The 26,906-nt window shown below is 37.3% G+C and overlaps 1 protein-coding gene across 1 annotated transcript in view; it reads right to left on the bottom strand.

Annotated features, from left to right (window-relative positions):
* LOC115523247 (TCDD inducible poly(ADP-ribose) polymerase) overlaps nucleotides 1–26,906 on the bottom strand; it is a 30,017-nt gene that overhangs the window by 2,192 nt on the left and 919 nt on the right. The window contains exons 2-5 of the mRNA XM_030329047.2: nucleotides 23,351–24,308; nucleotides 7,505–7,673; nucleotides 6,019–6,179; nucleotides 620–898 (exon numbers count right to left, since the gene is read on the bottom strand). Of these exons, the coding sequence (XP_030184907.1) occupies nucleotides 620–898; nucleotides 6,019–6,179; nucleotides 7,505–7,673; nucleotides 23,351–24,267 (1,526 nt within the window). The 5' untranslated portion in view covers nucleotides 24,268–24,308. The remainder of the gene's footprint in view (nucleotides 1–619; nucleotides 899–6,018; nucleotides 6,180–7,504; nucleotides 7,674–23,350; nucleotides 24,309–26,906) is intronic.

Genomic DNA, 26,906 nt, shown 5'->3' with positions numbered 1-26,906 from the left:
TAACCTGAGGGTCTCTTAATTCTGAGATTCCTCAAATCTGCATGTATTCTTTTTGTACCACATTTGTTATTTGAGAGGCAGCACAGTCAAGTGATTAAGAGCAAAGCCTCTGGTGTTAGACTGCCAGGGTTCAAACTCTAGCACATATCTTATTAGCTGTATAACATGTGGGAAGTTACTGAACTTTTATATGACTCAGTTTCCTCTCTGTAAAATGTACACTGCAACAATCCTACTTATAGGTCTGTTTGAGGAGTATATGTGAGTTAATATATGAAAAAATACGAACATACTAGGTTTTGTGAAAGTCTTTACTATTATGTTCTGCATTTGTCATTAGCTACATCAAGAAAAGTTCTCGGGGCGCCTGGGTGGCGCAGTCGGTTAAGCGTCCGACTTCAGCCAGGTCACGATCTCGCGGTCCGGGAGTTCGAGCCCCGCGTCAGGCTCTGGGCTGATGGCTCAGAGCCTGGAGCCTGTTTCCGATTCTGTGTCTCCCTCTCTCTGCTCCTCCCCCGATCATGCTCTGTCTCTCTCTGTCCCAAAAATAAATAAACTTTGAAAAAAAAAAATTTAAAAAAAGAAAAGTTCTCTTGAACTTTTCATACTGCTGACTCACCTTTTATATTTCTCCCAAAGAAACTGGTTTTGGACTCTCAATATTTGCAAAATTCTATATTTAAACTCAGGCACAGTCTTATGAAAAAGATTATAAATGATTCGATAACTTTTGTCCTCTGCAGAAACAGGCACTTGGATGAAGTCCTGAGATGGATGCATATAAACCCAAGTTTCAGGGTAAAAGTTTGCTGAGGTGACCCCATCTGGGCAGATAATCTGTGACGAGGAGGTTGCTTCAAGAGGTGGAGGAGCCTGTGTGGGAACACCACCAAGTGTCCTAGAAGGGAGAGGAAGGAATGTCAATGTAAAACATTCAGAGATAAGCACATCTCACATTACAGTGCTCTATAGCAATATCTAATATTATAATTTGTATAGCTTAAATGCTTATTCAAAAAGCAATATAGAAAATGCTATGTATTAAAGAAAAAAAACTTAGAGTAACACTGCCTGTATACAGATAACCTATTATTAGCTTCTTCCTGGTCTCCTCCTGGTGAAGAAAACTCTGGAATGTACTGCTACAAGGCAAGCACACAAGAGCCAATTTATAAATATCTTTACTTTCTGAATCTTGGACTCCTCTTTTGCCTATACAGTTAAAGAAACTGTTTCAAGGGAACGACAATTTATATGCATTGTTCAAACTTTGCTGTACTAAGCAAAAAATTTGCCATTACTAAAGGCTATGTAGGTGGGGGGAGCAGAATAATGGGGAGACAAAGTAAGGCAGGCAGGGGAAGAAGACATAAGATATTAAAAATAAAAAAGCTTATACTTTTTGTGTAGAAACAAACAAAAATCAATGGAGTAGGCACTGAAAGCTGACATTTGGCTTTTGCTTCATTTTTCAATATCACATAACAAGAAAACCATCAACTCTATTCAAATTTTATAGCTTTAGGTGTGCTTAAGATTGAGCTAATTAACTTTAAGCTCTAGACACCAAAATGCATATTCTTGAACCTTTAACAATTCAGGTCTTTACATTTTGAAAGATGTGCTTAGATAAGTAGCAGCTTGATGGTTACTTATTCCTGCCCAACTAAATGCTTAAATTTAAGTTATATTTTTTTGGCCATTTTCAAAACAGAGGAAAAGGGAAGAATCAGAGGGATAGGAAATCCTGGCCCTGAGACCCAGATTCAGGGTCAGGGTATTATAACACTCATCAGCACAGAGTAGTCACAAGGAAGCAGTGAGTGTGCCAAATGGATTAAGAAACTAAAATTTTCAAAAGAGCTTTGTGACACAGAGGTTACAACTCTGAATGAACATGCAAATAGTCTCCAAGAGCATATATTACCATCACCCTCCTTACAGTAATCACAGCCACCTTACAGTAATAAGCACATCCTATGGACAGGCTTTTTACACACAGTATCACTACCCTGCAAGATGGCTTGGTTATCCATAGTTTTCAAATAAAGATCCTGCTAGCATAATAGCAAAGAACAGAGACAGGATTTGAATCCAGGCCTATCATAGTTTATAGATGCAGCATTCTCTACTTCTATAAACTTCACAATTCATATACATACATATATAGATATATAGATATAGATATATAGATACATAGATATAGATATAATTTCTCCCCTAAGGCTTGAAAGTGATGGATGTATACCATGGTTGCAACTCAGGTTTGCCTGACTCCCACTCCCACCACCACCACCACACCACACAGTTTTTTGACTTTTAAGAGATGGCTTGTTAAAAAGCTAAAAGCTACAGAAGCACAACTGCCTCCTCTAACACCCGTCCCCTTCAAGTCACTGTACCTACAACTTATTATGCCTGAAAGTCCCTGTGAGACACAGAGAAGTTCTGGATAGAGCCAGGGCTTACAGAATCCCTAGGTGCTTTTAAGTTCGGGGGTCAACTTAAAGGGGCACTGGTTGTTCCAATCTTCATGGCAGAGGCACAATAGTTCTTGTCCTCTGGAGCATTTTCATAAATCCCTGACAGATTCCTCCAGAGCCTTCATTCACTGGCACATTCTTCTGAAGAGAGGCCCCACTGCTTTAATCAGATTCTGAAAGGTCTGTAACTCCTTAAAAAGCCATCACTACTCTGGAGAAATGGCAGGAAACATAGAGTATAAGCTCCTTATTTTTAGCTGTTCCCTCTATTCCTGCTCTACAAAGAGAGTAAGTTCCAGCCTACCAGGTTTTCCAGTATTATTAGGAATTGAAGTTACCAAAAGAGGTTTCTGAGTTGAGGAAGGAAGGGAAGATTCTCCGAAACCACTCTGCCCAATATAGGTTTTAGGCTGCTGTCACAGCTGTACTGAAAACCTAGCACTGACCATAGAAGACTCACATACTTAAAGATGAGCCTGTGTAAATAAATCCTAGCCACCCTAAAACATTAAATTAGATTTTATCATCCATTCCTACCTACAGATGCTTACTTTTAACAAGCCAACTTCCCAATTAGGTTGAAACATAAAAATGCAGATAGACAGTTGTCTGATGGACTTCTATACTCCAGTTGCTATGGGTTAGAAATACATATTCCAAGCACAGTTACAAACGTGGCTTTATTTTCTAGGGATGTCGAGTTCATACTTAGCTCACGAGTATTCCAATGACATACTGCGTGCTTCACAGTGCTGTACCAGGCAAAGTTGAAGGGTATAGAATTTATACTTCAGGACCTCTGAAGAATGGATTTTCAGAATCCAAGGTCATCTTTTACACTCTCTTTCACTCCCCTTGCCACTTCAAAAGATGTTTCCTAACCCGCTTTTAATGATGATGTAAAAATTAATTTATTTTATCCTTTTTGAGGAGTAGTCAAAGAAACTCTATCAGGCTTTCCCATGACCATGCGGTGACTGCACCGGATAGATGTCTTTTCAGCTGAAATGAACTCCTAAACCTCTAAATCTGAGATTTGTTTGCTTATGCTGCCTCGCTCAAGTATTCCAATAATATTAAAAGAATAAGCTCCTTCTTATCAGCCTCATTAAAAAGTGGCAAGCACAAGAAAAAAAAATATGTTCTTTGTAACTATGAGGTGATGGATGTTAACTAAACCTGATTGTGGTAATCATTTCTGCAATATATATGTATGTTAAGTCATTATGCTATATACCTTAAACTTAAAAGGACAGAGGTGTATGCCAGTTACAGCTCAATAAAACTGAAGGGAATAAAAAGCACCACCAGGGAAATTCTCATTTATAAAGAGCCAAATTTGCAGGAAATTCATAGATTAAGTCTTCTCTCCCCACCTCTCTTATTCTGGCATTCCCAATTCTTAGGCATCTCTGATTCACTGAGAACTGTAGCCTTTTTGACACCTATGTTTTAATTTAACTGTCTGTATTTTACCTAAAAACAAAACTTTCTTCCTGGCTAATAAGATTAAAATTGTGGTCTCTCTGACATCTATTTTTGCAGTCTGTCTTTTTAAAAATTTTTTTTATTTTAGAGAGAGAGAGAGACAGTGGGGGCGCATGGCAGAGGGAGAGAGAGAGAATCACAAGCAGTTTTCACACACAGCACAGAGCCTGGCATGGGGCTGATTCCAAGGATCCTGGGATCGTGACCTGAGCCAAAAATCGAGAGTCGGAAGCTCAACTTACTGAACCACCCATGCATCCCTGCAGTCTGCTTTTTGAAACTAATCGGCCTCTATTTTCTTCCCACTAGACCGGTCTAAGTGCCCCACAGCTCCAGACTCTAGGGCAGATAGGAACTGAAGGGCTGCATTTACCCATTCCACTCTGATGAACTTGCTGCTGCTTTGCTCTTTTCTCACTCAAGTGTCTACATAATCTCTTTGATTTGCTAAGCTCTTACTTTATACCTGATTATCACTGTTCCAGACAAGAAGACTAAAATAGGAAATTTTAAAAAGGAAAAAGAAGAAAAAATAGAGCGAATTTCTTTGTTCTCTTATTAAGCCTATGTTATAAATAGTAAGGTGCCAAATTTGTGACGTTTATAGTTCATACTTTTACAAAGTAAGCCTAAGTTTAAAAAGAAAGGGGGAGGGGTTATTCTACAATTACTTGTTTTAGGATTGAAACAAATCATGTTCAAATCATGTTCTGTAAACCCCCCCCCCAACAATGCAGTACTCGGGTGAGCATTCTTACTCTCACTCAGAAGCTACATCTTGCTTGATTGGCTCAGCATGCCAAGCTGCTGGTCCCACTAATGAGTTCTACCGTCTCACTAGGAGGACAATATGTTCCTAACTACCGGACGCTGACACTATCTCCAGCTGTGCTAGTGAAATCACAGAAATGGCATTTTTATTAGATTCTAAAAAAAAAGGGAAACCTACAAGGTAAAATAATTCACACTTGGACTAGAAAGAAAGCACACATTTACCCCAAGCCAATATGCATTTCTAAAATCAGCATTACTAAAAATTGCTTTTGGATACTGAGCATTTCAGGGATTTTTATTCATTTGTGTTTTTTTTCTTTTTTTGCATTTTGTTTTTAATGTTCCCTTTGCAATCTCATAATTAGAATCATTAAGATTCTGTCATAATCTGGGAAAAACAGTTTGAGACTGAAATTAAAAAAAAAAAAACTAGTAAGAATATAAAAACAGCATCTCTAAGATTGGTAGAAGAGAAAAACCAGTATTACGCTAGGCTTCCCCAGTCCATAAAACCAAGTAAACCTAGTATCATTTTAAAAATCGGGTTCTAAATACGGTATATCTGACGAGAGTACATAACGATTTCCCTAGAGTTACTAACTTTCAAAGATGGCTATGCTATTGGTAACATGCTCCACCTTTTTGGCACCTATGGAGATGTGCCAGTGGGCTATTTAGAGGTGGGGAAAAAGAAATGGCACTTGGGAAAATGGAAGAAGAGCTCACCTATAATTCAGAAGGATGAGTTCAGTCTCAACCTAGAAATAGGACAGGTAATTTTAGTGAGTGTTACAGGAAGGTGGGCCTTACCTAGCACATAAGAATGCAAATTATTTGAAAAGGATTCTTCCCAAGAAAATTCACTCAAGGAAGAATGGGAGAAAGCAACCTTGGAGGACTCTCCCTACTTGTCCTGGCAGTTTACCTGGACTAGGAAGTAGTCCCATTACATGGAAAGACATCATCAGGAAACTCAGTCTTCACAAATGCAAACTGCCTCATTCCAGATATAATTACTTTTAATTGTGTAAAAATGTTACTTCTATTTGCTTTTCAGTTCAAAAAACCAATTGGATAATCACTCTTTTAGTGAGGTTAATTGTAGCTTATCTGAATGCTACTCTTTAAAGACTTAAACCCATTGAATAACTCAAAATTTCACATTCTCGAAGTAATAACCACGTTAGTCTCTTAAAATCTTTTACTCTTTGGCATTCAGTTGTACATTTACATAAAATAAAAGGAAAGATTAGGCATTCCACTGGACACTTACTGTAAATATGGAAGCAGTATAAAACAGGAGCGGAAGAGGGGTCTCCTTTTTATTTCTCTCCTGAAGAATGAGTTGTGGAGGATGTAGTGGTTGTTCCACATCATAAATCTGACCTCTTTCAGACCCCTAGAGTTGGCTTCTTCAATCAATCGAATAACAGACTGGAGCAGAAAACAGAAGGTAAAGGAAAAAAAAGTTAGAAAAAAGCAATCACTATGAAATATGAAAAATGTTACTAGAAAGGCAAAAATAGCTAACCTTGCTGTTAACATCAGTAAAGTTTCAATAAAGTACAGGCGGTCAAATTAATTCCCTTTACACACAGGATTTCTGGGGAGGGAATAGGGGGCAAAGATGCAGAATAGAAAGACGCTCTCTCTTCAGAAGATCACAGTCCAACATAGGAAACATTGAGGCCCAGGGAACTACTCTATTCTAGTTTGAGGCCTTAACAATGTCCTAGAGATTTTTTTGTTTATATTTCTTACGGGAATTTTCAGAAGAGGATTAAAGATGATAGTGTATACAGTTCAAATAAACTAGTTAAGTTCTAAACCCAAGAAATCTTTCAGAGGAAAAACACAGGGACAGCCCAAGTATTCTGAGAATACATTTTAAAGAGCTTCTTATTCTCCATGGAAGGTATCAGATACTAGTGACTACTTAAGAGAGTCTCAGAAATTTTAATTCCATTGTGTATTATTAAGCAATTAACATATTAGATATGTTAATTGCTTAAAAAATAAAACCTAAGGGTAAAGAAATCAGTTCTCCCTTTTTGTAATGCTGGAAATGAATTTAATCAAATTAAATAAGTCAGATCTTTGGAATGTGAAATTAATCTCTAAAGCCCATTTCATCATTTTTAAAACTGACTCAGAATTCTCATTCAGAGGGAAAGTAAAGCCACCATCATTTTGAAAACCTTACTTTGTGATTGATGAGCTATTCTTACCATCTCAGACTAAGGATGCATATGCCAGAATTTTAAATGACTGATTTGCCTGACCACAGCTAAATAAACATTGTCAAGTATTTCTTACAGGGGCTTAAGAGTGCTGGTTTCCCGTCAGACTTCCGAAATGCTAAGTGTAACACATGATCCAATGACCACGAGCCCAGGAGCTAGAAATAGCCAGACTTACACCAGTGCTCATCTCATTAAAATTATTCCAAAGAGGCACTGAGTTCGAGTACTTACCAATATAACTACTTGGTCTCTATAGTATAAGATATTGGGGAAAACATTTTACCTCTTTGATAATAGTGGTTTGTATTTACGTATTCCAGAAGATTAATGGAAAGAAATACATCTTCAGAAAAGCAAGACAGAATAATGTTACTTGTATCAATAACACTCAATTTTACATCAATAAGCTCTTTGATTTGTTGTTCTGTCTAGTCACTGTTGTAAAGGAAGAAAGAAAGGACACTGAAAGGCAAAAAAATTTTTAATGTACTTTCTGGAAAAAGAACCTATAAATACCTCAGGATACTCTCTCCATCCAAAGTGGTCCCTACAGAAGAACTTCCAGACTGTGTGATAAATGGAGTTTACATTGCTAGAGGGTGGTGTGGACAGCCTTCGTAGTTGGTCAAATTCAGTTGTTTCATACACATTCATGGCATTCAAATCTGCCCAAAATTCTTGTCCTCTAAAAAGAACCCCCCCAAAAAGAACTGTTAATACATTGGCAAAATAGAAATGTCTAAACATCTCATCAAACATTAAAAATATGTAGTAGAGCATGTTGTAGAATTTTCAAAACTTGTCTTATTTGGAGTAAAAGGACATTATTGGTTTCCTCATTTTCTACATGCTTTCTCTTAACAAGACCAAAAGTTCCAGGCCATGGAGTTATGGTAGGACTGCTGCTATCCCATAGTCACTGACCTAAACCAATCAACATAATCCCACCCTCCCTACGGTGGGATGAACTAAACCCTGGTCTCAGACAATCAGGGGGTCAGTTTTAAGATGAAGCTGACATAAAAAGCCGGAAGTGAAACAAAAGAAACTTCTGTTGAAGACGGCCCTTTTTTCAGAGGCATCAGATTACCTAAGCCAATACAGGAATATATAATATTGCCTGATGAAAGACAGGAAAGGGGTATCTGGGTGGCTCAGTTGATTAAGCATCCAGCTCTTGATTTTGGCTCAAGTCATGATCTCACAGTTTGGGCTGACAGCACAGAGCCTGCTTTAGATTCTCTCTCTCTCATTCTCTCTCTCTCTCTCTCTCTCTCCCTCTCTGCCCCTACTCCACTTGCTCTCTCTTTCTCAAAATAAACAAATAAAACTTAAAAAAAAAAAAAAGACAGGAAAAAAAGGAAAAAATAAAAAGACCCCAGATGAGACCAGTATTGCTATTCTACCCAATATCAATACTATCTTTTATCCCGAAGGGAAAAAAGAAAAGTTGGTATAACATGAAGAGAAAAACAGTTTGGATTACTATTAAGTTTAGTTATAAGAATATTTTTGTCATTTTGTTATCTGGTCTGCTGCTGCTGAATCAGCACTTGATAAATATCTCAGTACTGTCAGGAGAAAATCTCACTGTATGAATCAAGATCATTTAAGAATTATAATGGATGGTCCCATTAAAACATTTGTCCTTTTTTAATGAAACTTCCTCTAGTGTTTGAAGCATTTGAACAATTATTTTAAGGAACCAGAAAAATATTCATTGTATTGTTCTCTCTTTTTGTATGTTTCAAATTGTTCCTAAGAAAACATGAAAAATAAAATATATCCTAAAGTAACATCATAGGTATCAGCAGAGTGACCAAGTTTCTAAACACATTCCTTCATTTTTCTACCCTTTCCACAACAGATTTCTAAATGGATGCCTCTAACTCACAGGATACTCCAGAGCCAGTAGCACTCACAATGACTGGTTCATGTGAAATCCAGGTGTCTGAACAAATATTCCCATTAATTAACTAATTTCCTTGCCATAAATTAGGATTTTGAAAACTATTAATTTTGACCTATGGGTTTTGTTGATTAGTACAACACTTTCCAAATTCTGCTCTTGGAACACTTGCTTCAAGGACTGTGAATGGGTATTCCCCGTAAAAAGCATTCTGTGGTCAAATGTTGGGAAAAAAACTCGGTTACACAAGGCTAAACAATTTACTTACTACAGCCATTCCTCAGTCCCTTTTGTATGCTAAGGTAAATACTCAAGTACCATGATGAGGGCTATAAAGTATCCTTCCAAACCTATGACAGTGCTCTAGCTTTTTTTCCATTACTACCTAATAACTTGATAACACCCCTGGCAAACGTCAGGGCAAGAAAATCTATTTCCCACCCTTCATCCTAGTGTTCATAATTTTTGAAACAGGTTCTATTTGAAAACAAAACAAAAACTAAGTCATCTATCCAACTAATGGTGCCACGAAGCACATAACTTGTAAAAAGCAGTATGTTTCTTTAGAAAGAGGAAAAGACAGAAAGAAAGAAACAGGTGAAAGAAAGAAAGAAAGACCTAAATAGTAGGATATGATCTTAAAAGGAACATTTATATTTAAAAGTTTTATTTATTTTGAGAAAGAGGAGAGGAACATATTCTTTTAATTAAGTGTAAAATGGGAATGAAACAATAAAATGTAGTTTAAAATTACATTTGGACATTTCTTTGTTTAAAATTATTTATGTCAAATAAGGATACTTAAGTCAAAAGGAAAAGTTGTTTCTGGAAAATTCTTAAAAAAAAAAGAAACATTGAAAACTGCAACTCCTATACCTAATTAAACTTCACATCAAATTGCTTTAAACAATTTTCACTTAATTTTAGGAGAGTCTGATTTCATTGAGCAGAGAAATAATAACCTGTTTCTCCCTCTTAACATAGTTTCCAGTATATAAACAGATTTTCTCCACTTTAAGTTTATCTCCCAGTAACTGTTTCCAATTATGAGTTAAATCCTCAGTATTTTAAGGAATTCTTAGAACAGGCCACCTGGATAGCTCAGCTGGTTAAGCATCTGACTCTTGATTTCCGCTCAGGTCATGATCTCACGGCTGTTGAGACAGAGCTCCACGTCTGGCTCTGCACTGAGCGCAGAGCCTACTTAGGATTCTCTCTCCCTCTTTGTCCCTTCCAGGCTTACACTCTCTCAAAATAAATAAATTAAAAAAAAAAAAAAGGAATTCTTAGAACAGCAGTTATTATGTTAATATGCATTATAAACGGCCAATGCTTTTTGCTGTTCAAGTACCAGATTTTATTCTGGACATCACTCTAGCAATTTCTGTTTAAGCTTGTATTATTAAGACTTCATAGATAATGATTTGCATGAGAAAGACATCTAAAACTGCAGCTTTTGCCACATCCTCTGTGCATTTCAGTCCATTGGGCATTATGAAATTTCTATGACAAATCCTAATTTACTACAATCAACTGTTCTTTGGATTGATGTATCAAAGTACTGTTTTAGCTCTATTTGATTTTCAATATGCTTTTCTAGACTTTGCAGAGACAAAACAACAAATTTGAAAAACATTAAATTATCTTTTTACAAGATTAATTTTACCACCTGCTCTCCCTTAAACAGGGAATGCTTCAAAAATCCAAAGCCAAGAGTTTCTTTTCTCCTCCATCTGCATCAGTAGAAAATGCATGCAGTACAGATGCCAAATTTTCAACATACACCACTTTTCCTTATCAAACCATTGTTTCCTATTATGAGAAAGCAGTTATGAGTCATGTATGTGTGATAATAGTGATGGTGGGCTGTATTAGGCAATACACAAAGAATTAAACAGATGTAGTTCCTGGCTTCTAGGGGCTTCAAGAGAGAAATAACTAACAAAACATAAAACCAAAGAGTCGGTACATCTGCCTATCCAAACTTATCAGTGGCAAATACATCCTGGGAATGAGAGGACAAAGAGTAGGCATGCAGCATGATGGGAGAGGAGGTAACTGGTGTCCAGGAATGGCAGCATTCATTATGGGACATAAGGTAGTTACTGGTGCTCAGGAATGGAAAAAGGTCAGGAAAAATTAAGAGGCTCTACTGCACCAATCCAAGATAGCTTTCTCGAAGAGAAAGAATTTTAGGAACAGTTAAATAATAGGAAATAATGCCAGTAAGAAAAAGGTTGTGTGGAAGAACAAGAAAAGAGTTCTTCAAGCACTGTGCTTTCTGCAAGAGTGCAGACAGGGAAGGACAGGAGCAGTGCAAATAGGTGGAAATGGAAATCTTTCAAACAGGGGTACATAACAGATGAGGGAATGTGAACCAGGATATAATAGGCAATGTGAGAGATGTCAGGCCATGAACTGAGGAAGCCCAGAGTCTCAGAGCCTCAAATAAGAGTGCAAATTTAGAGTATTGAGCAGATGGTGATAAAGGGTCAAAGCAGTAAATACAGGATGTGAGAAGACTGAGCAAGAGAGACAATGCTAGAGATTCAGAGGTAGAGAGAGGCTTTGTAAAAGCAGAGTGAAAAATCCTGGCAGCTGAAAACCCTGTCTGGCCTAAGGGCATCCCCACTGAGGGACAGCCAGAAAAGATTGAGTATGGGAGACAGCCACCGTGCAGGATTTAAATTTGGCTAAATACATCATGTGGGTAACTCAATCAGTACTGACTTACCCAAGATATAACCCTATCTGATGAAATCGGGAACAAAAATCTTGTAAAAAGATTGATGATTTTTCTACAAAGGGAAGAATGAACTTGAACTACTGAAGTATTAACAATTCTGTTTCCACGTGCTTCACCAATAAACACAACACCACACATACCATTGTAAGAATCCAGATACAAAACTAATTTAAAATTTTGACAAGAACACCCATTCTCATAATTTAGATGCTTTATAAAATCGTTTTCCTCCTACTCAACAAATATCTCAACATACCAATTAGATAACAAATATTGGAGAATGTTGTCTTATGTATAGAGCACCAACACCCACACTAAGTCAGAAAGAATACCCCACAGTGTATAGTCTTCTATGTATACTGCAAATACAAAAAAAAAAAAAAAAAGTAAACAGGGCCTATAATGTAAATGATAATAAACAGAGCTGTAATGAAAACTAAAACTATTTTTTAAAACGTTCCTGAACAAAATAGAAATTAGTAAGAACATGACGTTTGTTAGATAAATAGTTCTTGGGATTATGCATTTGGAAGCTCAGTAAAGAATATAACCGTTTCAGATAATTTCTCTGTATTTACAAATTGTTTGAAACCAAGAAAAGAAATGCGACAAAAACAAAAACATCTTCAGTAGACATATTAACCACTGGGCTCTGTGCTGGGGATAAGATGAAGAAAGGTTAGTGTCAGTAAGAAGAGAGAAGCAAACCCAGTGGTACAGTGTGAAGTGTGGCACAATGGTGCTCTGAGTACCAGAGGCAGAGGGCCTACCTCTGCTGGAAAAAGGGTCAGGAAAGGGGATCATGGGGGTATTCTAGAATAGATGAAATGGGAGCCAAGTCTGGCTGGTCATCAAGCAAGACAATGGGAGGCAAGACATCACATGCAGAGTGACTGACATGTGTAGAAGCCAACCAAACAAGGCACGAGAGACCCAAGGGCGGGCAGTACACACAGTTCATGTGGGAGGTCAGGGTTTATGTGCGTGTGAGAGGGATGATAAGAGATAAGACTGGACTGGATAGTTTGGCTGGGCTAGATAATGAAGAGCTTTGTATACCGGGTTAAGAGGTCAGGACTTGATTCTGTGGGCAATAGGACTCACTGGTGGATTTTTAACAAAGTTCAGACTTGCCTTTTAAAAAGGCACTGCAACAGTGGTGGTATGAAGGACTGATTTGTTTATCTTTGGTAGGGGAGGGTGGGGAAGGGTGAGGGGGAAGGGTGGAGACAGGCACTTACTTGCTAAATACTTATTAGCATGTTTATTATTAATATTTATTATTCTATGCTTAACCATCTGTAACTACTAGAACTGCACATGAGACAAACGATGACTGACAACTAAGGAGGCAACAATAGGGGTGATTTGAAAGGTATTTAAGAGTTAGACTCTAACTACATAAAATAAGATTACATGTGAGGCTGAAGGGAACGTAGAGTCTAGGATGTGTCCCAAGTTTCTGATCTAGACGACTGGATAAGGTGCCATTACATGAGACAGGAACTGCAGGAGGTAGAACACATTTAAGTGGGAAGATGATGCAAATAAAATATAGAACTCAGATTTTAGTAAAGGTCAATTAAAAATGAGTTTTCTGGGCCTACTCAGTACAGTTTTAATCAGATGGGTTAGATTTCCAAAATTTGGCTTCTATCCTCTAAGCATTAACTGGTTTCTACAAGGATAAACCTATGATCCCAAACTAACACTTGCCCTAATCAGTTAACTAGACACACTTAATAGGTCCTCTAATAATTTTATTACTATGATGTAGTCTTCTGCTACAGATTTGAGACAGGCATGAGAGATGCGACATGTTTGTTGCTGCTGAAGAAATTTCACAGACACACAAAATATAGCTGGCTTTTGATACCTGGCTTTGATGTTTCCAGGACTCATTTAGCAATGCTGGAATATTTAGAAGCTTGCATATCCCTTCAAATATGTTACAAGGTGATGAGAATCAAAGCCATGGCATATATAATACCAACATATTATGTGATAGTGGTGTAGTTATTAAACTTCAGAGGACTATGCATTCTAACTTTATGCTTCGGAAACATAGTAAACCATCATTTATTCTGTTACTAATTAAGATTTTTGCTAACACTGACTCAAATAAATAACACAGAGTTACTGAGGCAATAAAAATTATCTATAAATTCTTACATACATACCAACATCTTTCAATATTTACCAGAGGTTAGAATTCTATACTTAACTTCTACACTACAACATGGGTCTTGGTAACAACTGGATTTTCCCCCTTTATATCCAGGAGTAGCTACAGGCACAGACATATCTACAAATCAAAATTGGAAGTTTATATTATGATGCATACGACCCTCAGTAGTTATGGGCAGGCTAAGAATCAAATGTTGACAATTCAGTCTATCCACTTCTAAGGAGACCCTCACCTCATCAAGACAGGATTGCTGAGGCTTAGCTCACTCCATAAAACAATTAACATCAAACTTGGGTCATGGATTTATCTTATGGTTCTAAGTACTTCAAATGATTTTTGGGTAAAAATATCCTCACTTTAAGATGATTCACAATGAGTTTCTGGGAATCAATTTTTAAAAAGGTGATCATTGTAAAGCAAAATCCTGACTGTATGTGCTGCTCCCTTGTTACCTCCTGAGATATCTTGGAAGCAGGTGAATGAGATGGCACAAAATTAGTGAATGGATGCTGTCTAGAATCACTCTGATCTGTGTGCTTAAACCCCATGTCTGATTTACAAATTGTTAGACATCTACCTATGGTCTTAAAGTCATTCTAGAATGAACACACTGAAATAAAAATGAGAGGATAAATAAGAGGAGAAAAAAGGCAGGCAGGTAGATTTCCTACATGAAAGAATACTATTTTTAAGCTTTTGGAATTCTGTATTCTCCAAAAGTAGGTGGGTAACTAAACCAACACATAACACAGTTTATTCTCAAAAACCTTCGTATTAAGACACATTTGAGTACACCTAAGTGTTTCCTAAACCTTTAAAAAATACCATACACCCCTGTGCCCTATGCAACCACTAAAAGCAAATTACAATATTCACTTGAGGAAAAGAACTTACTAAATTAAATTAAGTTTTTTGCTTGTTTTTATTACAAAACTACTAGATCAAAGGAAAGAACACAAAAGAACTTTCTAAGAAGACGTGGATAAGCCTAAAATCTTTCATAAATAAAATTACACTTATGAGATCAGAAGATCTCACTGCTATCTATTTACAGAGGCATGGGATTAAATTTTGCACTCTGAAGACATCAGAAATGTCATACAGCCTTAACTTTTATCCAAGTTCAGTCACATGTCCTGAGGCTCCTAGAAGGTAACTTAAGTGAGACATACTTGTCAACCATGGCCTGAAGAGGAAATGAAACTTAATTTCTATAAGAACAGCTGGGATAGACAGCATATAACAGACCTTTTTTTTTAATGTGTATCATATTGTACACTGCCTTAAATTATGAAGTTACGGCTTTTAATGAAGAGGAGTAAATATCCCATTTGTTAAGTGAAATATTTTTAAAACTGTGAAGTTTCTATCTTACCTCAAAGTAGACAATAAAAATTGTTTGCCATGTACTCAAGGCACATGATTGATTAATTTTATGGATACTGATTAATTTTATGGATATAGAATTTGACAGCATTGAAAGAGGGCTGAAATATATTTGTTTATATAACTTTTCTACTGAATTACAAAATCAACTGTATGTAAGTGCTAAAATTGCTTTAAAAATTACTTTCAAATAACCTCAAACAATTCAGAACTCATTTACATGTAAATGAAATAATTATAAAAATTATAAAATATATCCTCTAATAACCACCAGTAAGATACAATCTATTAGCTTAATTTATTTACAGATTGACTTTTAAAATTACAAATTCCTTTAAAAAAGGTTTTTATTCAGAATTTTCTCAATTTAGCCTTGTCTTTTTGCCTGGTTAGTGCAGATTAACTGATAAATGAGCAAATTAAAAATATACACTTTGATGGCTTATTATGAGAGGTCTTAAGACTAGAGATTTGAATGTAGGCAAACTAACCATATAGAGAATTCATCACTTCCTGAGTTTTTTAAAGCAAATTTCTCAAAGGGGGGAAAACAAAAGACTCCCTACAGAAAACATATTAAGAGATACTTTTTTAATTATCTAAGTTTCATAAACTATGATCACAAAACCTTTCAAAAGGATCTTTAATCAGTAACTCTTTTGAGGGGAGAGGGATTCTACAAAACCAAGCTTCTCTGATAGATTCAATTTTATCAATAGACAGCCTAAATTATTTTCTGATGTGTGGCAGCATTTGGACAATCGAAACATCAGAAAGTAAGCAAACAAAGTTCCTTCTGTTTCACATATTCTACCCCCATTCAAGGAGGTCTTTCTTTTATTACCTCAGAAAGCAAATCTAGTATTTCTGCTGCATTTATTTTTATTCTCTCAATGCCTGGAAGTGAAAGAGCGAAGCCAGGTGACAGTCAGAAACCAAAAACCAACCGCAACAGGAAATATTTAGAGTATTTTGTACCATTTGCCCTCTCCACGCCCTGATCAGCTGCAGGAGCTGTGAAGATCACAGGGTGCAGGCAAGATTCTGAAAGCACACACACTACTACAAGCAAAATCACCCTTGGGCCCCTACCGCTGCCGTTCTTGCCCTGACTATTCAGTGCTGGTAAAAATTTCAAGCAAAGAAGGTCACCTAAACTCTATGGCTATATGTCAAATGAGAAGAGGCAGTTTAAAAATCTCTTAATCCAAAAAGGAAAGAAGGTAACGTAACAAAGAGAAATTCCTGTAAGTATGGCCCAAACATATTTTCCAGTCATAAGAGAAGTGCTATGTTCAAGTAAGACTATTCACAAACCCTTCCTTTTGCCCAGAAGCAATAGTGCCCAAATAAAGGACATCCATTTGCATAAAGAATACAAATTTCCTGAACTCTTTCTCAAATAACTTAGTCATGGGAGATTCTAATACACTCCTGACACATTTTGGGGCACACATACTGGCAAATCACTGGTTTCTGTAGAATGTGAAAGGGAACAGTCATTAGCATTCTCACTGTCATAAGAGCTTACCCTTTCATCGTGATGACCATGCAAAGGTTCTTTACTGGCCAAGTGGGTGTTGCCAGTAAGTAAACAGCACATAGGAGAGAGAAAGATCAAGGAGACAGACACATTTCGTTGTGTGGACACAGCAAATAGGAATGCTTAGTTAACTCCCTTCTACGCTTGTCTTAGCAACAGGTTAGGTCAGCAATAGGTTAGGTCAGCAAGGAAAATTTTAAGTTTCACAATTAAAAGTATTAATATCATCAACTTCTAAAATTTAACTTAGTGATCACAGAATTGGTTATAGTTAGCACAAGACTGCTATATTGTAATTCTGCACAAATCAAATATAAACCTTATTTATAAACTACCAAGTTGAATGGAATTTATTTTACATAAAATCCTTTTTTTACCCCCTGCCAGACTTCAGGATGTATTTCAGAACTTACCCATTGTCATTTTAAATTCCCCTATTAACAAGGAATTTATATTAGAATTTCAAGGCTTTTAGTTCATGTATCAGGGACTGGGCTGGATTAGGTTTAACACTTGCAGGGATATTTTTTTAATGTTTAATTTTGAGAGAGAGACAGAGAAAGAGAGAGACAGAGCACGAGCAGGGGAGTAGCAGAGAGAGAGAGGGACACACAGAACCTAAAGCAGGCTCCAGGCTCTGAGCTGTCATCACAGAGCCCAATGCGAGGCTCGAACTCATGAACTGTGAGATCATGACCTGAGCCTAAGTCAGCAGCAGTCAGTGGCTTAACAGACTGAGCCACCCAGGTGACCCCTTTTTTTTTTCTTAATTTTTTTTTTAACTTACAGGGATTTTAAATAGAGGCAAGTCTGTGCATAATAATTCCTAGACTCTAGAAAGCAATACCATAGATATAACCTATAAATATAATACATCTGATTTTGTTAAAAAAGTTCCTCATACCTAAAAGGTACTTGTTTGCTCCTAGAAATGGTGAACTTTAGAACTTAAGTATTTTATTCCTTTATACAGTTTGTGTTTATGGTGTCACAAAGTTCAGTTCAACCCAAGATCTTAAGCTATTACCTAAAAATTTCAAACCCAGAATGAAACAGAACATGGCTCAACCCTCAGCACTCTGTGTCTTCCAAAGATACAAAATCACTCATGTTCACTTCACTTTAGTTTAAAACTCCCAGATATATTTTAAAAGAGAAATCCAGCTGCTTTTATGAAGGGAATTTCTTGCAAAACTTAACAGTATCCAATTACCAGAAACAGCCTTATAAAGTTGTGCCAGAATAATCAAAAATCATCTTATCGCTCCAAGTGTGTTTTTTCCTTTGTAAAAATATACACACGTACTTAAGTTTTCCTTCCACAAAAAAGGCAAGTGCAACTCTCAAACAGGACACCAGTAATTATTAAGGGTTGCCGATCTAGATTAAGAGGACATCAGGTACTAACTTAAGTGTGATCAAAATTATTACAATCAGATAAAGGATGCGGAATCTGGTGGTCTCAAATCAAAGGATAAGAAATAAAAGAGGTCATAGGAAAACAGTCATAATCTCAAATGGCTGGATTTTAGTAGCATCTCTTGCGTAGCCAAGTTTTGTACGGGCTCCATACTGTTTCACCCTTTAGAAAGAGCCCCCAAGCCTAATATAAAACTAAGGATCACTTAGATCAGAGATGCACAGACAAAATTTATGAATTTACTTGCTTCATAGTAGAATGCAAATCCAGAATCCAGAAATTCTAGTGTAAAAGTAAGAAAGAGATACAGGAACATAGCAGACTTCACCAAATTGCAGCTTTTTCATGTCCACATACGCAGAATGAAGTCTTAAATGTTGAATGGACCATTATTTTTTCCCACTTATTTATAATAAAAAATAAAAGCTTTAGAGTCAATGCAAGAAAATGCATACTGTATCATGCCAGATAACCTTATAAGCTATTTTCTTCAACTGTCTGATTTAAAAGTTATACATCTTTGGCTTTAGCAAGGTTCATTTTCATTACCATAAATAGTTCAGGAACAGACTGACCCCAACCTGCAGCCAGGTGACAGCTGCTTCAAAAAGTCTAATCTGCTTATTGACAAAAAAACAGAAAGGAAATAAATGGATGATTGCTATTGATTCCCATGATAGCTCTACACAGACCCAGTAACTCCTCTGGATTAGTATAGACAGAAGCCAATTAGTTTTATTTCATATGTAAATAGAGCATAAAGAGGTACAAAAAATAATTCATTGGATTGCTTTATCCTAAAGCAGAAGGCACACATTTTGAAAGTCACTTCAAACACAGTTCTTGCTTATGGAGCTCTCTCTTTCTCTTAGGCAGGAATTTTTAAAATAAATTCAAACTCATCCAGCTGTGTATATTCAAGAAATACCAAAAAGTCACAAGGCATAGTAAGTTTCAGCTGTTCTCCTCTCTCCAGTGTTATCAATAACACATAATGAGTTAGTTCCTATATCATCACAGCTGTGCAGGCCAGAGCTAACTTGGCTAAATTAACTATTCTAGTATAGTTCAGTCAGGAGCTTGCTCTACTTTAGATAATGCACTCTTCAAGTCAAATAAAAAATAGGAGCATATGCTCTCTATTATCATTAATATGCAGTCCTCTCTGTCTTTTTTCACAGAGTTCCTGTGAAATCATCTAATGGTATTGTCCCTTGGCCAGATTAAAGAAAAACACAAAAAACTCCTAAGAGCAATCAAAATCACTCAAAACTAAGGCTGTAACAACACTCTATGCTTAAACCATAACTAGTAAAACTCCCTCTCGTATCAATAAGCCTTAATTCCAAAAGAGGAGAAAACAACATTGGCCTCTGAGAAAAATTAACCATGGAGTCAGGGTTTGCAATTTTCTTCTTCACCCTCCCCCTTTCAGGAAATTCAGAATTCGAAATAATCACTGGTCATATTTTCATGTACAGATTACCTCCAAAATATATTCTGCAGAGTGCCTTTTCTTTATGGGTGATAATAACTGGAAGACTATTCTGTATTCTGGCACACTTTAAAATGAATGTAAAATGAAAAACAATGGTGATCTCAGTTGCTAAAGGGAGATTTGCACATCCTCCACAATTTCAATTATCCACAACAGTATTCCACACAGTTTGTAAAGCTCTTTCAAAATTGCTTAGTCCTGCCATTTAGTATCATTTTCTACTAAGGATGAGTGCCTAAGCTGTCAGAGACTATGTTTTCTTAATCTAAAACACAACATTCAATGTTGTTTTCTTAACTGTGTATTTGGAATCTGGAAATTCTCCAAAGCCCATCCCGTGTACAAAAGAAGCCTTGGCATCTAAATATGGGGAGTTCATACATACAACTACTTTCAGTTGATGTCAGCAATAAACATCTAGAGATATATAAAAGCAGAGTGAAAAAGTGAAGTGGGATTGTATCATAATTTGGGATAAAGACAAAACTCGAAAAGAATAATTAAAATAATTTCACTATAATAAACCAAGTAAGCATTTACTATTGAAATCCTCTTTTTAAAACATTTTTAGCATCTAGACATCTTGACTAAAGAGTTGGAAGAGACCTGTGAACTTATCTGGCTCAACTTCCTTTCCAATTTCATTCTTGAGAATAAAATAAATACTGTACATCTAATTTGGATTAAATTAGATGTTAAATCCAATCCATTTGCAAAACAAAGAATTTCATCTGCAGTTTTGAGACTACAAACTTTTGTCTCTGCTAGAGACCCAGAACTATGAACTCTTCCCAAGTTCCATACATACAATGAAGTATCTCACGGATATAGCATATAATAATGATCTACCAAGTCGTATAAACTGCTGAAAATAAGTGGGAAAAACAACTGCCATTCATTGTTTCTGCATCCGAAGACTGCTAGGCCAGACTTGGACATATACACAGCTGAACACACACTTCCTGGTTATGTGCAATCTGTACAGATAGACCAGCTTTACAGGCCTGACCACAGAGATTAATAGCTTTAGCCAAATAATGTGGTAACCATGTGAACCTGGGCTGCTCCAGCTTGTTTGTGAATCTCTCAGCAAGGCTCAACATGCCGTTATCTGCATCTTGTTGCCAGGAAACACAACATCGCTTCGGAATACAAGGAAAACCAGGTTGCAATGACCACAGGTCAACTTCCCAAAAGCCTAATTTTTGACACTTAGCTATCTCCAATCTTATATTTCTTACTGTTGTCTATGGAGAACTTCGCTTTACTAGTAATTAACTGTTAATACTTTTTTGCTATTTTTATCAGAGCAGGACCACTTACTACCATTAACAATGTTAGCAGCAGAATTAGTAATTACAATAATTCACTGACACTTTTGCTCTTAAGTGTCAAATAAATATTAGTTTACTTCATTAAAACAGATTTGGAAATCAAGCACTCACTGCAACTACTTTGTAAATTATCCAACACTGTATGCCTATAGGCCTATAGCTTTATCTAATTTTTCGGCCAAGTAATTTTACCAGAGAATAAAATACCTGATCTAAGAGAGTTCTTGGATTTTCTGAGATCAAAATACCTGTCTTGCTTTGCTCATGGTAACAGAATGTAATGCGTTGGACAATAGTCCTGCTAGTTTCTTCCTGACCAATTCAAACAGATAGAAACTTAATGTACCAAGATGCTGAAGTACTCAGCAGACTGGAAATTTGCTTCATAAGAGTGAAGTGGGAGGCCACTGTTCTGCACTTTTGCAATCTGGAGATGGAAGGATTACAGTGGCTTTGAGAATATGTAAAATTAATTACCCTTGACATACCAATTAGAATTGCTAGCTCATGGGCAACAGAGATTTTGGACAATACCTTATTAAAAAAAGATTTTTAAGATAAAATAGAAAACATTTTTCTCTCTTCCAATGCTGTCTTAAAAAAAAAAAAAAAAAGAAGAAAGTTAAATGTACTTAGCTTTATTGCAGGATCTAAGAATTTTGCTACCCAAGCAAGATAGAATCTTGAAAACCTAGTATTAATAAATGTATTGTCTTGATAACATCTTGATTTTCCTGATCAGGAAAGCTACATTCTTAGTATTATCTTACTTTTATCCCAAGGGGCTTCTATATAACAATGCCTTAAACTTGGGCCTTATATTGTTTCTCATTTTATCCCATGCATCCCTTTTGAAACAAATGATGCAAAGTTCTAGTCTCATGATAATTAAGTTGCTAAAAAGACACACAGATCTGTGTACTATACAACTTACATAATGCAATATCAAAAGAAAACCACTTACCTAATACTAAAAGGGAACAAATTAAAAAACAAAACCAAAAACCTGGTTTCTACAATACCAACAATGCCCTGGCACTATGTTAGAACACAGAAGGTTAACATCAAGACTAACAAAATTAGACAACTTGGAAACGTTTACTGACACCATTTGATTGCTGGCTCTCCAGACACTTGGGTTAGTGTAACCCAACTTATCTGTGAAAAAAGATGACTCTTAAGAAAGTTTTCTCTCAGACTTGTGGGTTAGGATTCTCAGCATATTTTTCCTTTCTATGGGTCATGCCTCTCAGTACTGTATCAGGCCATTCATTATCTGTGAAGCTGTCAGGTTGCCCTCATTGTCTCCCAAGTCAGGTAGCATGGACAGATGTGTTCTTCTCCCCTCATAGAATTTTAATCCTTTCTCTTGGTCATAGACAAATAGCTAGTAACATCATATACTTTAACTCCTATACTACAGGAGAAACAAATTTGAAATGTAAAGATTAATGCTTACACATGGCAACTACCATTTCTTTCAATTTATATTCAATTAAGTAAGAATTCAGATGCGGAAATTTCAGTTCCCTATCTGAATTTGCACTAAAAGAACTGAATTATTTACATACATGTGTTGCATACAAAAACTTGAGGATAACTGTTTTTTATGTAAATGGTAAATCAACATATCTATTAACATAAAATTTCCCTGTAAATCAACATATCTATTAACATAAAATTTCCCTTCAACTCACTGCTCAGGTCTAAGAAAACAGCCTGAATTGTAGAACAATTTTCTCTACAAGGTAAACAGAATAATAAACTTAAAGGTAGAAAGACTTAAGGAAACTTAAAAAAGAAAAAAAAAATTGTTTGGGCATGATTCAGAAGTTTGGGAAGAAGCTCACAGAAAAACCATATCATTCAAAATGGAAAGAGGGACACAGATATCTCCAAATGATACTATTTTCCTTTAAAAAACTAGCAGCTACTCAACATGCAAAACTTTAAAATTAGATAAATTTGGTATTCATTATTTGTGCTACAGTAAGATTAACCTTGGATTTTCTTTCAAAAGCAAGCTCTTTTGTGTGATTAAAACAGTATCTGATTCACAACATTCAATGTATATGCAACTTCTCTGGCACACACATACTGTACAGAGTGACATATGGATTGTTCAAATCATAAAACTTCATAATCTGGTTAGGTGAATACTCTGCATTAAACCAACATGAAAAACCAGGTTAGCATACAGCTGAAAGAGTAACAGTAAAGAAAAGAATAAAACCTGTTAGGTTACTACTGAAAGAAACTACCCTACTAATAAGCATTTAGCCTCTTGACCTTCTCTATAGGATTTAACAATAGTTTTAAAGTAGTTATAAATACATACCCATACTTCATTCTCATTCTATCATTCTCTGGGTTACAGTAAAACCTTTCCAAGTGCTCCTGGGAATCAGTGGATACACTCTGCCACTTTTGAGTAGTTGTCCTCTTGATCTGCCAATGATATGGCAAGACCGTGTGGTGCTTCAAACAATCCCTGCCATAAATACAAGTGCCTTGCAAAAAGTCCATGCAAATTTCAATTCCATTCTCTTGGTGAGTGTGGTACTGTAGCTGGTTCACCAGCTCAAACACAAGGTCAAGGGAAGCCTCTTCACTTTTGTCCTGAAAAAGCTCGGTACTCAACTTATCACTGGTGTCCAAAATGTACTGGATTGTAAAATTGTTGTCTTGGAAAACCCCTGGAATGTAATCCATGACTTTGTCTATGCAGTCAGGACTAGTAGGAACATCACTTGAAACGGGGTGCAAAAGGTCAGTCTGGAAGTGCCCTGCTGTAGAATCTGCCACCGTCCCACTGATAGCTTCCGGTGGAAAGCTGTGATCCTGGATTGGAACCACTTGTTCTGGAGTATCAGTGGAAGGATGAGCTTCTGGTATTTGGCCCCCAACATTTGTCCCATCAGGAATCAGGACAGACATACTGTTTTCCGCTGGTGGACATGATGGATTGATTTCCAGGGGTTTTTTCACAATAGGTTCATGTAAGCTGCTCTCATCTGCACTCTGGTTTCTAGATCTAAAAACGCCATCAAGTGAGCCAGATTCTAGCAAAGTATTTAAAATTGGCCTCAAAGACCTCAGGGTTCCGGTTCCCAATCTCTTCTGTTCCTTTTTCTTAAAACAAGTCTTCAATGGAGTGATCTTCTCAGAGAGTCTCATTTGGCATGAAAAGTCATCAGGAGGAGAGGGAGGCTGCACTACACAGTCTGGCTCAGGTTCGGTGGTTTCCATTTCCATGGTGTGGATGAGCTCCAATTGCTCCTCAGAGTCTAAAAATCCTACCAGGAAAGGAAAGAAGATGATCATTTGCAAGCTGACAACAACTGGATCCCATTCATTCATCAAAATGTTTTGTTTTAGTCTGTGACTAAGTCCCTGAAGTCACTCCTCTTATACCATATTTCATCTTTATGGGTCAATTTTAAATTTTAATGAGAAATTAAGGTTCCAAAGCAGCCAAGGCTATTCAAAAGCCCATAGCAGGTAAAGGTAAAGAGATAGTATCTTCTAATAGACTCTTGACATTTATTTGTGGACAATATATGATTGGTAATTCTGCTGGAGTGTCAGTTTTTACTGTAAGTCTAGGGTGGGGTTGGGGGCTGAGGTGTAGAAATAAGTGTGGCTAACTGATGACAGCAGGGAAACCACAACTTCTCTGGTTTGTGGTTCTCTTCACAGTTGTTTATCACCTATCTCACGAGGTGACAAAACGGTTTCTTTGTAAAAAAAAAAAAAAAAAAAAAAAAAAAAAATTCACCAAATTAAAGATTAACTTCAAAGTTAAATAGTGAGTGAATTTAAAGCATGAGGATCTACCCAGGAAACAGGGGCTGTCAATGGAAATGTTATGTGGGAGAAAGCCAGGAGCATGTTGAAGCACTTCTAAGTTCAAATATATTCCTGAAGGATGTTAAGGGTCTACTTTTACAATTCCCAAAACATTACCACTATTGGAGAAGGAATGCCAGTTGCTTGTTTAGCAACAGAAGCTACATCAGCAGCAACCACTATAGGCTGTTTTAGAGACCAAACACAACTTCTTAATTGCAAAAGGGCCTCCTTGTCCTTGTCTTCAGAAATGACACATACACGATTTTATCTATTAAAGCAAATGAAGCCATATTATAGAAAAATAATGCAATATAAAACACACACACACACACCAAATGTCAGCTTCCTAATGAGCTACTCAAACCAAAAAGGTGCTCTCTTCAAAGAATCAGACCCCTTGAAAAAAACTAGAACTTAAAGTCAAAAGCAAAGCAAACTCTGTAAAATGACAAATATCATCGTCTCCTCCTTAGCACTGTAGGAGGTGGAAAAGAGCTGGTGATAAGCAATTAATCTCTCTCTCTCTCTCTCTCTCTCTCTCTCTCTCTCTCTCGTTATTATTCTCTCCCTAAAAGAAAAAGAGATCATTGATGCAAGGGTCCGTGGCTTCATCAAATACTCATCCCAGGTGACCAGTACTATGCCCAGCACAATGCACACAGGTGCTCCATAATATTTTTTAACTGAATAACTGAAGAAAAAGCACCTGTTAAAAATCTAGTTCTGTTAGCCTTTATAGGTCAACAATAACAAAATTATAAAACTGAGTCCCCAGAAAAATGAATATTAAAGATCTAACTGGAAACATTCATAAATCTATGTATAAAAAGTTCATAATGATCAAACTCAAAGCACAGTACAGCTAACCCTTGAACAAGGCGGGTGGGAGGAAGAGGCGGTTCATGGAACCCACCCCTGGAAAAATCCATCCATAACTTTTTGAGTCCCGAACTTAACTACTAGCAGCCTACCGTTAACCAATAACAAACAGCCGATTAACACAAATTTTGTGTTACATGTGTTATTGTACTGTATTCTTACAACAAAGTAAGCTACAGGAAAGGTTGAGAAAATCACAAAGAAGAGAAAACACATTTACAGTAGTACACAAAATCCACATATAGGTGGACCCGGAAAGTTCCAACTTGTTTTTTAGCGTTCAACTGTACAGAGCCAGGTGTTAGGGCACACGGTAAGTACAAAAGGAAAAGGCAGAAAAAGAGTTCGGTGTGAGCTGGCATTGTTAGGGAAGGAGGGACTTGACATAAGACATAAATCAACTGGAAAGCCGCCAAGCCAGGCGTTATTATTCATCACTCGGCGCTCTTGCCTCAAGGCACAATTGGCACAGATTGTGGTATTCCCTCTCCACCCCACTAAACCCGCCTGTGCCTTCCCCTCGCGTGCGTGCGCGCGCGCACACAGACACGCGCGTGCACACACACACACACACACACACACACACACACACACGCCACTCCTACCACATCCACCCAAGGCAAAACAGACACTGAACCAATTTTATTTATAGAGGTGTACACACACACACGGTAACTTTTCCTGTTATTGCCCTCCGTCAAACTGGGAAATAAAACTGAGGAAGAGGCGGAGAACTGAAGTGGCTGGAGTGGGGAAGTCACTAGAACCCAGTTCCTCAATTAGTTTGCATAACAGAAAAATAAAGATTGGAAGGACACTTCCTCCGGTCCCCCCGCTGCAGGCGACCTACCGCTCCACCCCTCACCTCGTGATCTCACTCCCGGCCCCCGGCGCAGTGCACCGAAACAGCCCGCTGCAAACTCAGGACTCTTCCCCCGCGCAGCCCCTGCGCGACACCCGGACGCGGAGCCCGGGTCCGAGAGACGCCTCCTGCCGGCCGCGGCGGTTTCCGCAGCTCCGCCCCCGGGGCCGCGCCAACTCCGCGCAGCGCGACCGAGGCGCCGCCCGGCTCGGCCAATTCCGGGCGTTCCGGAGCATCGCACCCTCGCCTTCCCCGCGGCAGGCTCCGGAGCGCCCCCAAAACCTCCCCGCAGCCTCGTCCC

The sequence above is a fragment of the Lynx canadensis genome, chromosome C2, assembly GCF_007474595.2.
Source record: "Lynx canadensis isolate LIC74 chromosome C2, mLynCan4.pri.v2, whole genome shotgun sequence".
Classification (NCBI taxonomy): domain Eukaryota; kingdom Metazoa; phylum Chordata; class Mammalia; order Carnivora; family Felidae; genus Lynx; species Lynx canadensis.
The sequence above is the reverse complement of the archived record's forward strand: the minus strand, read 5'-3'. Positions and strand labels throughout refer to the sequence as shown.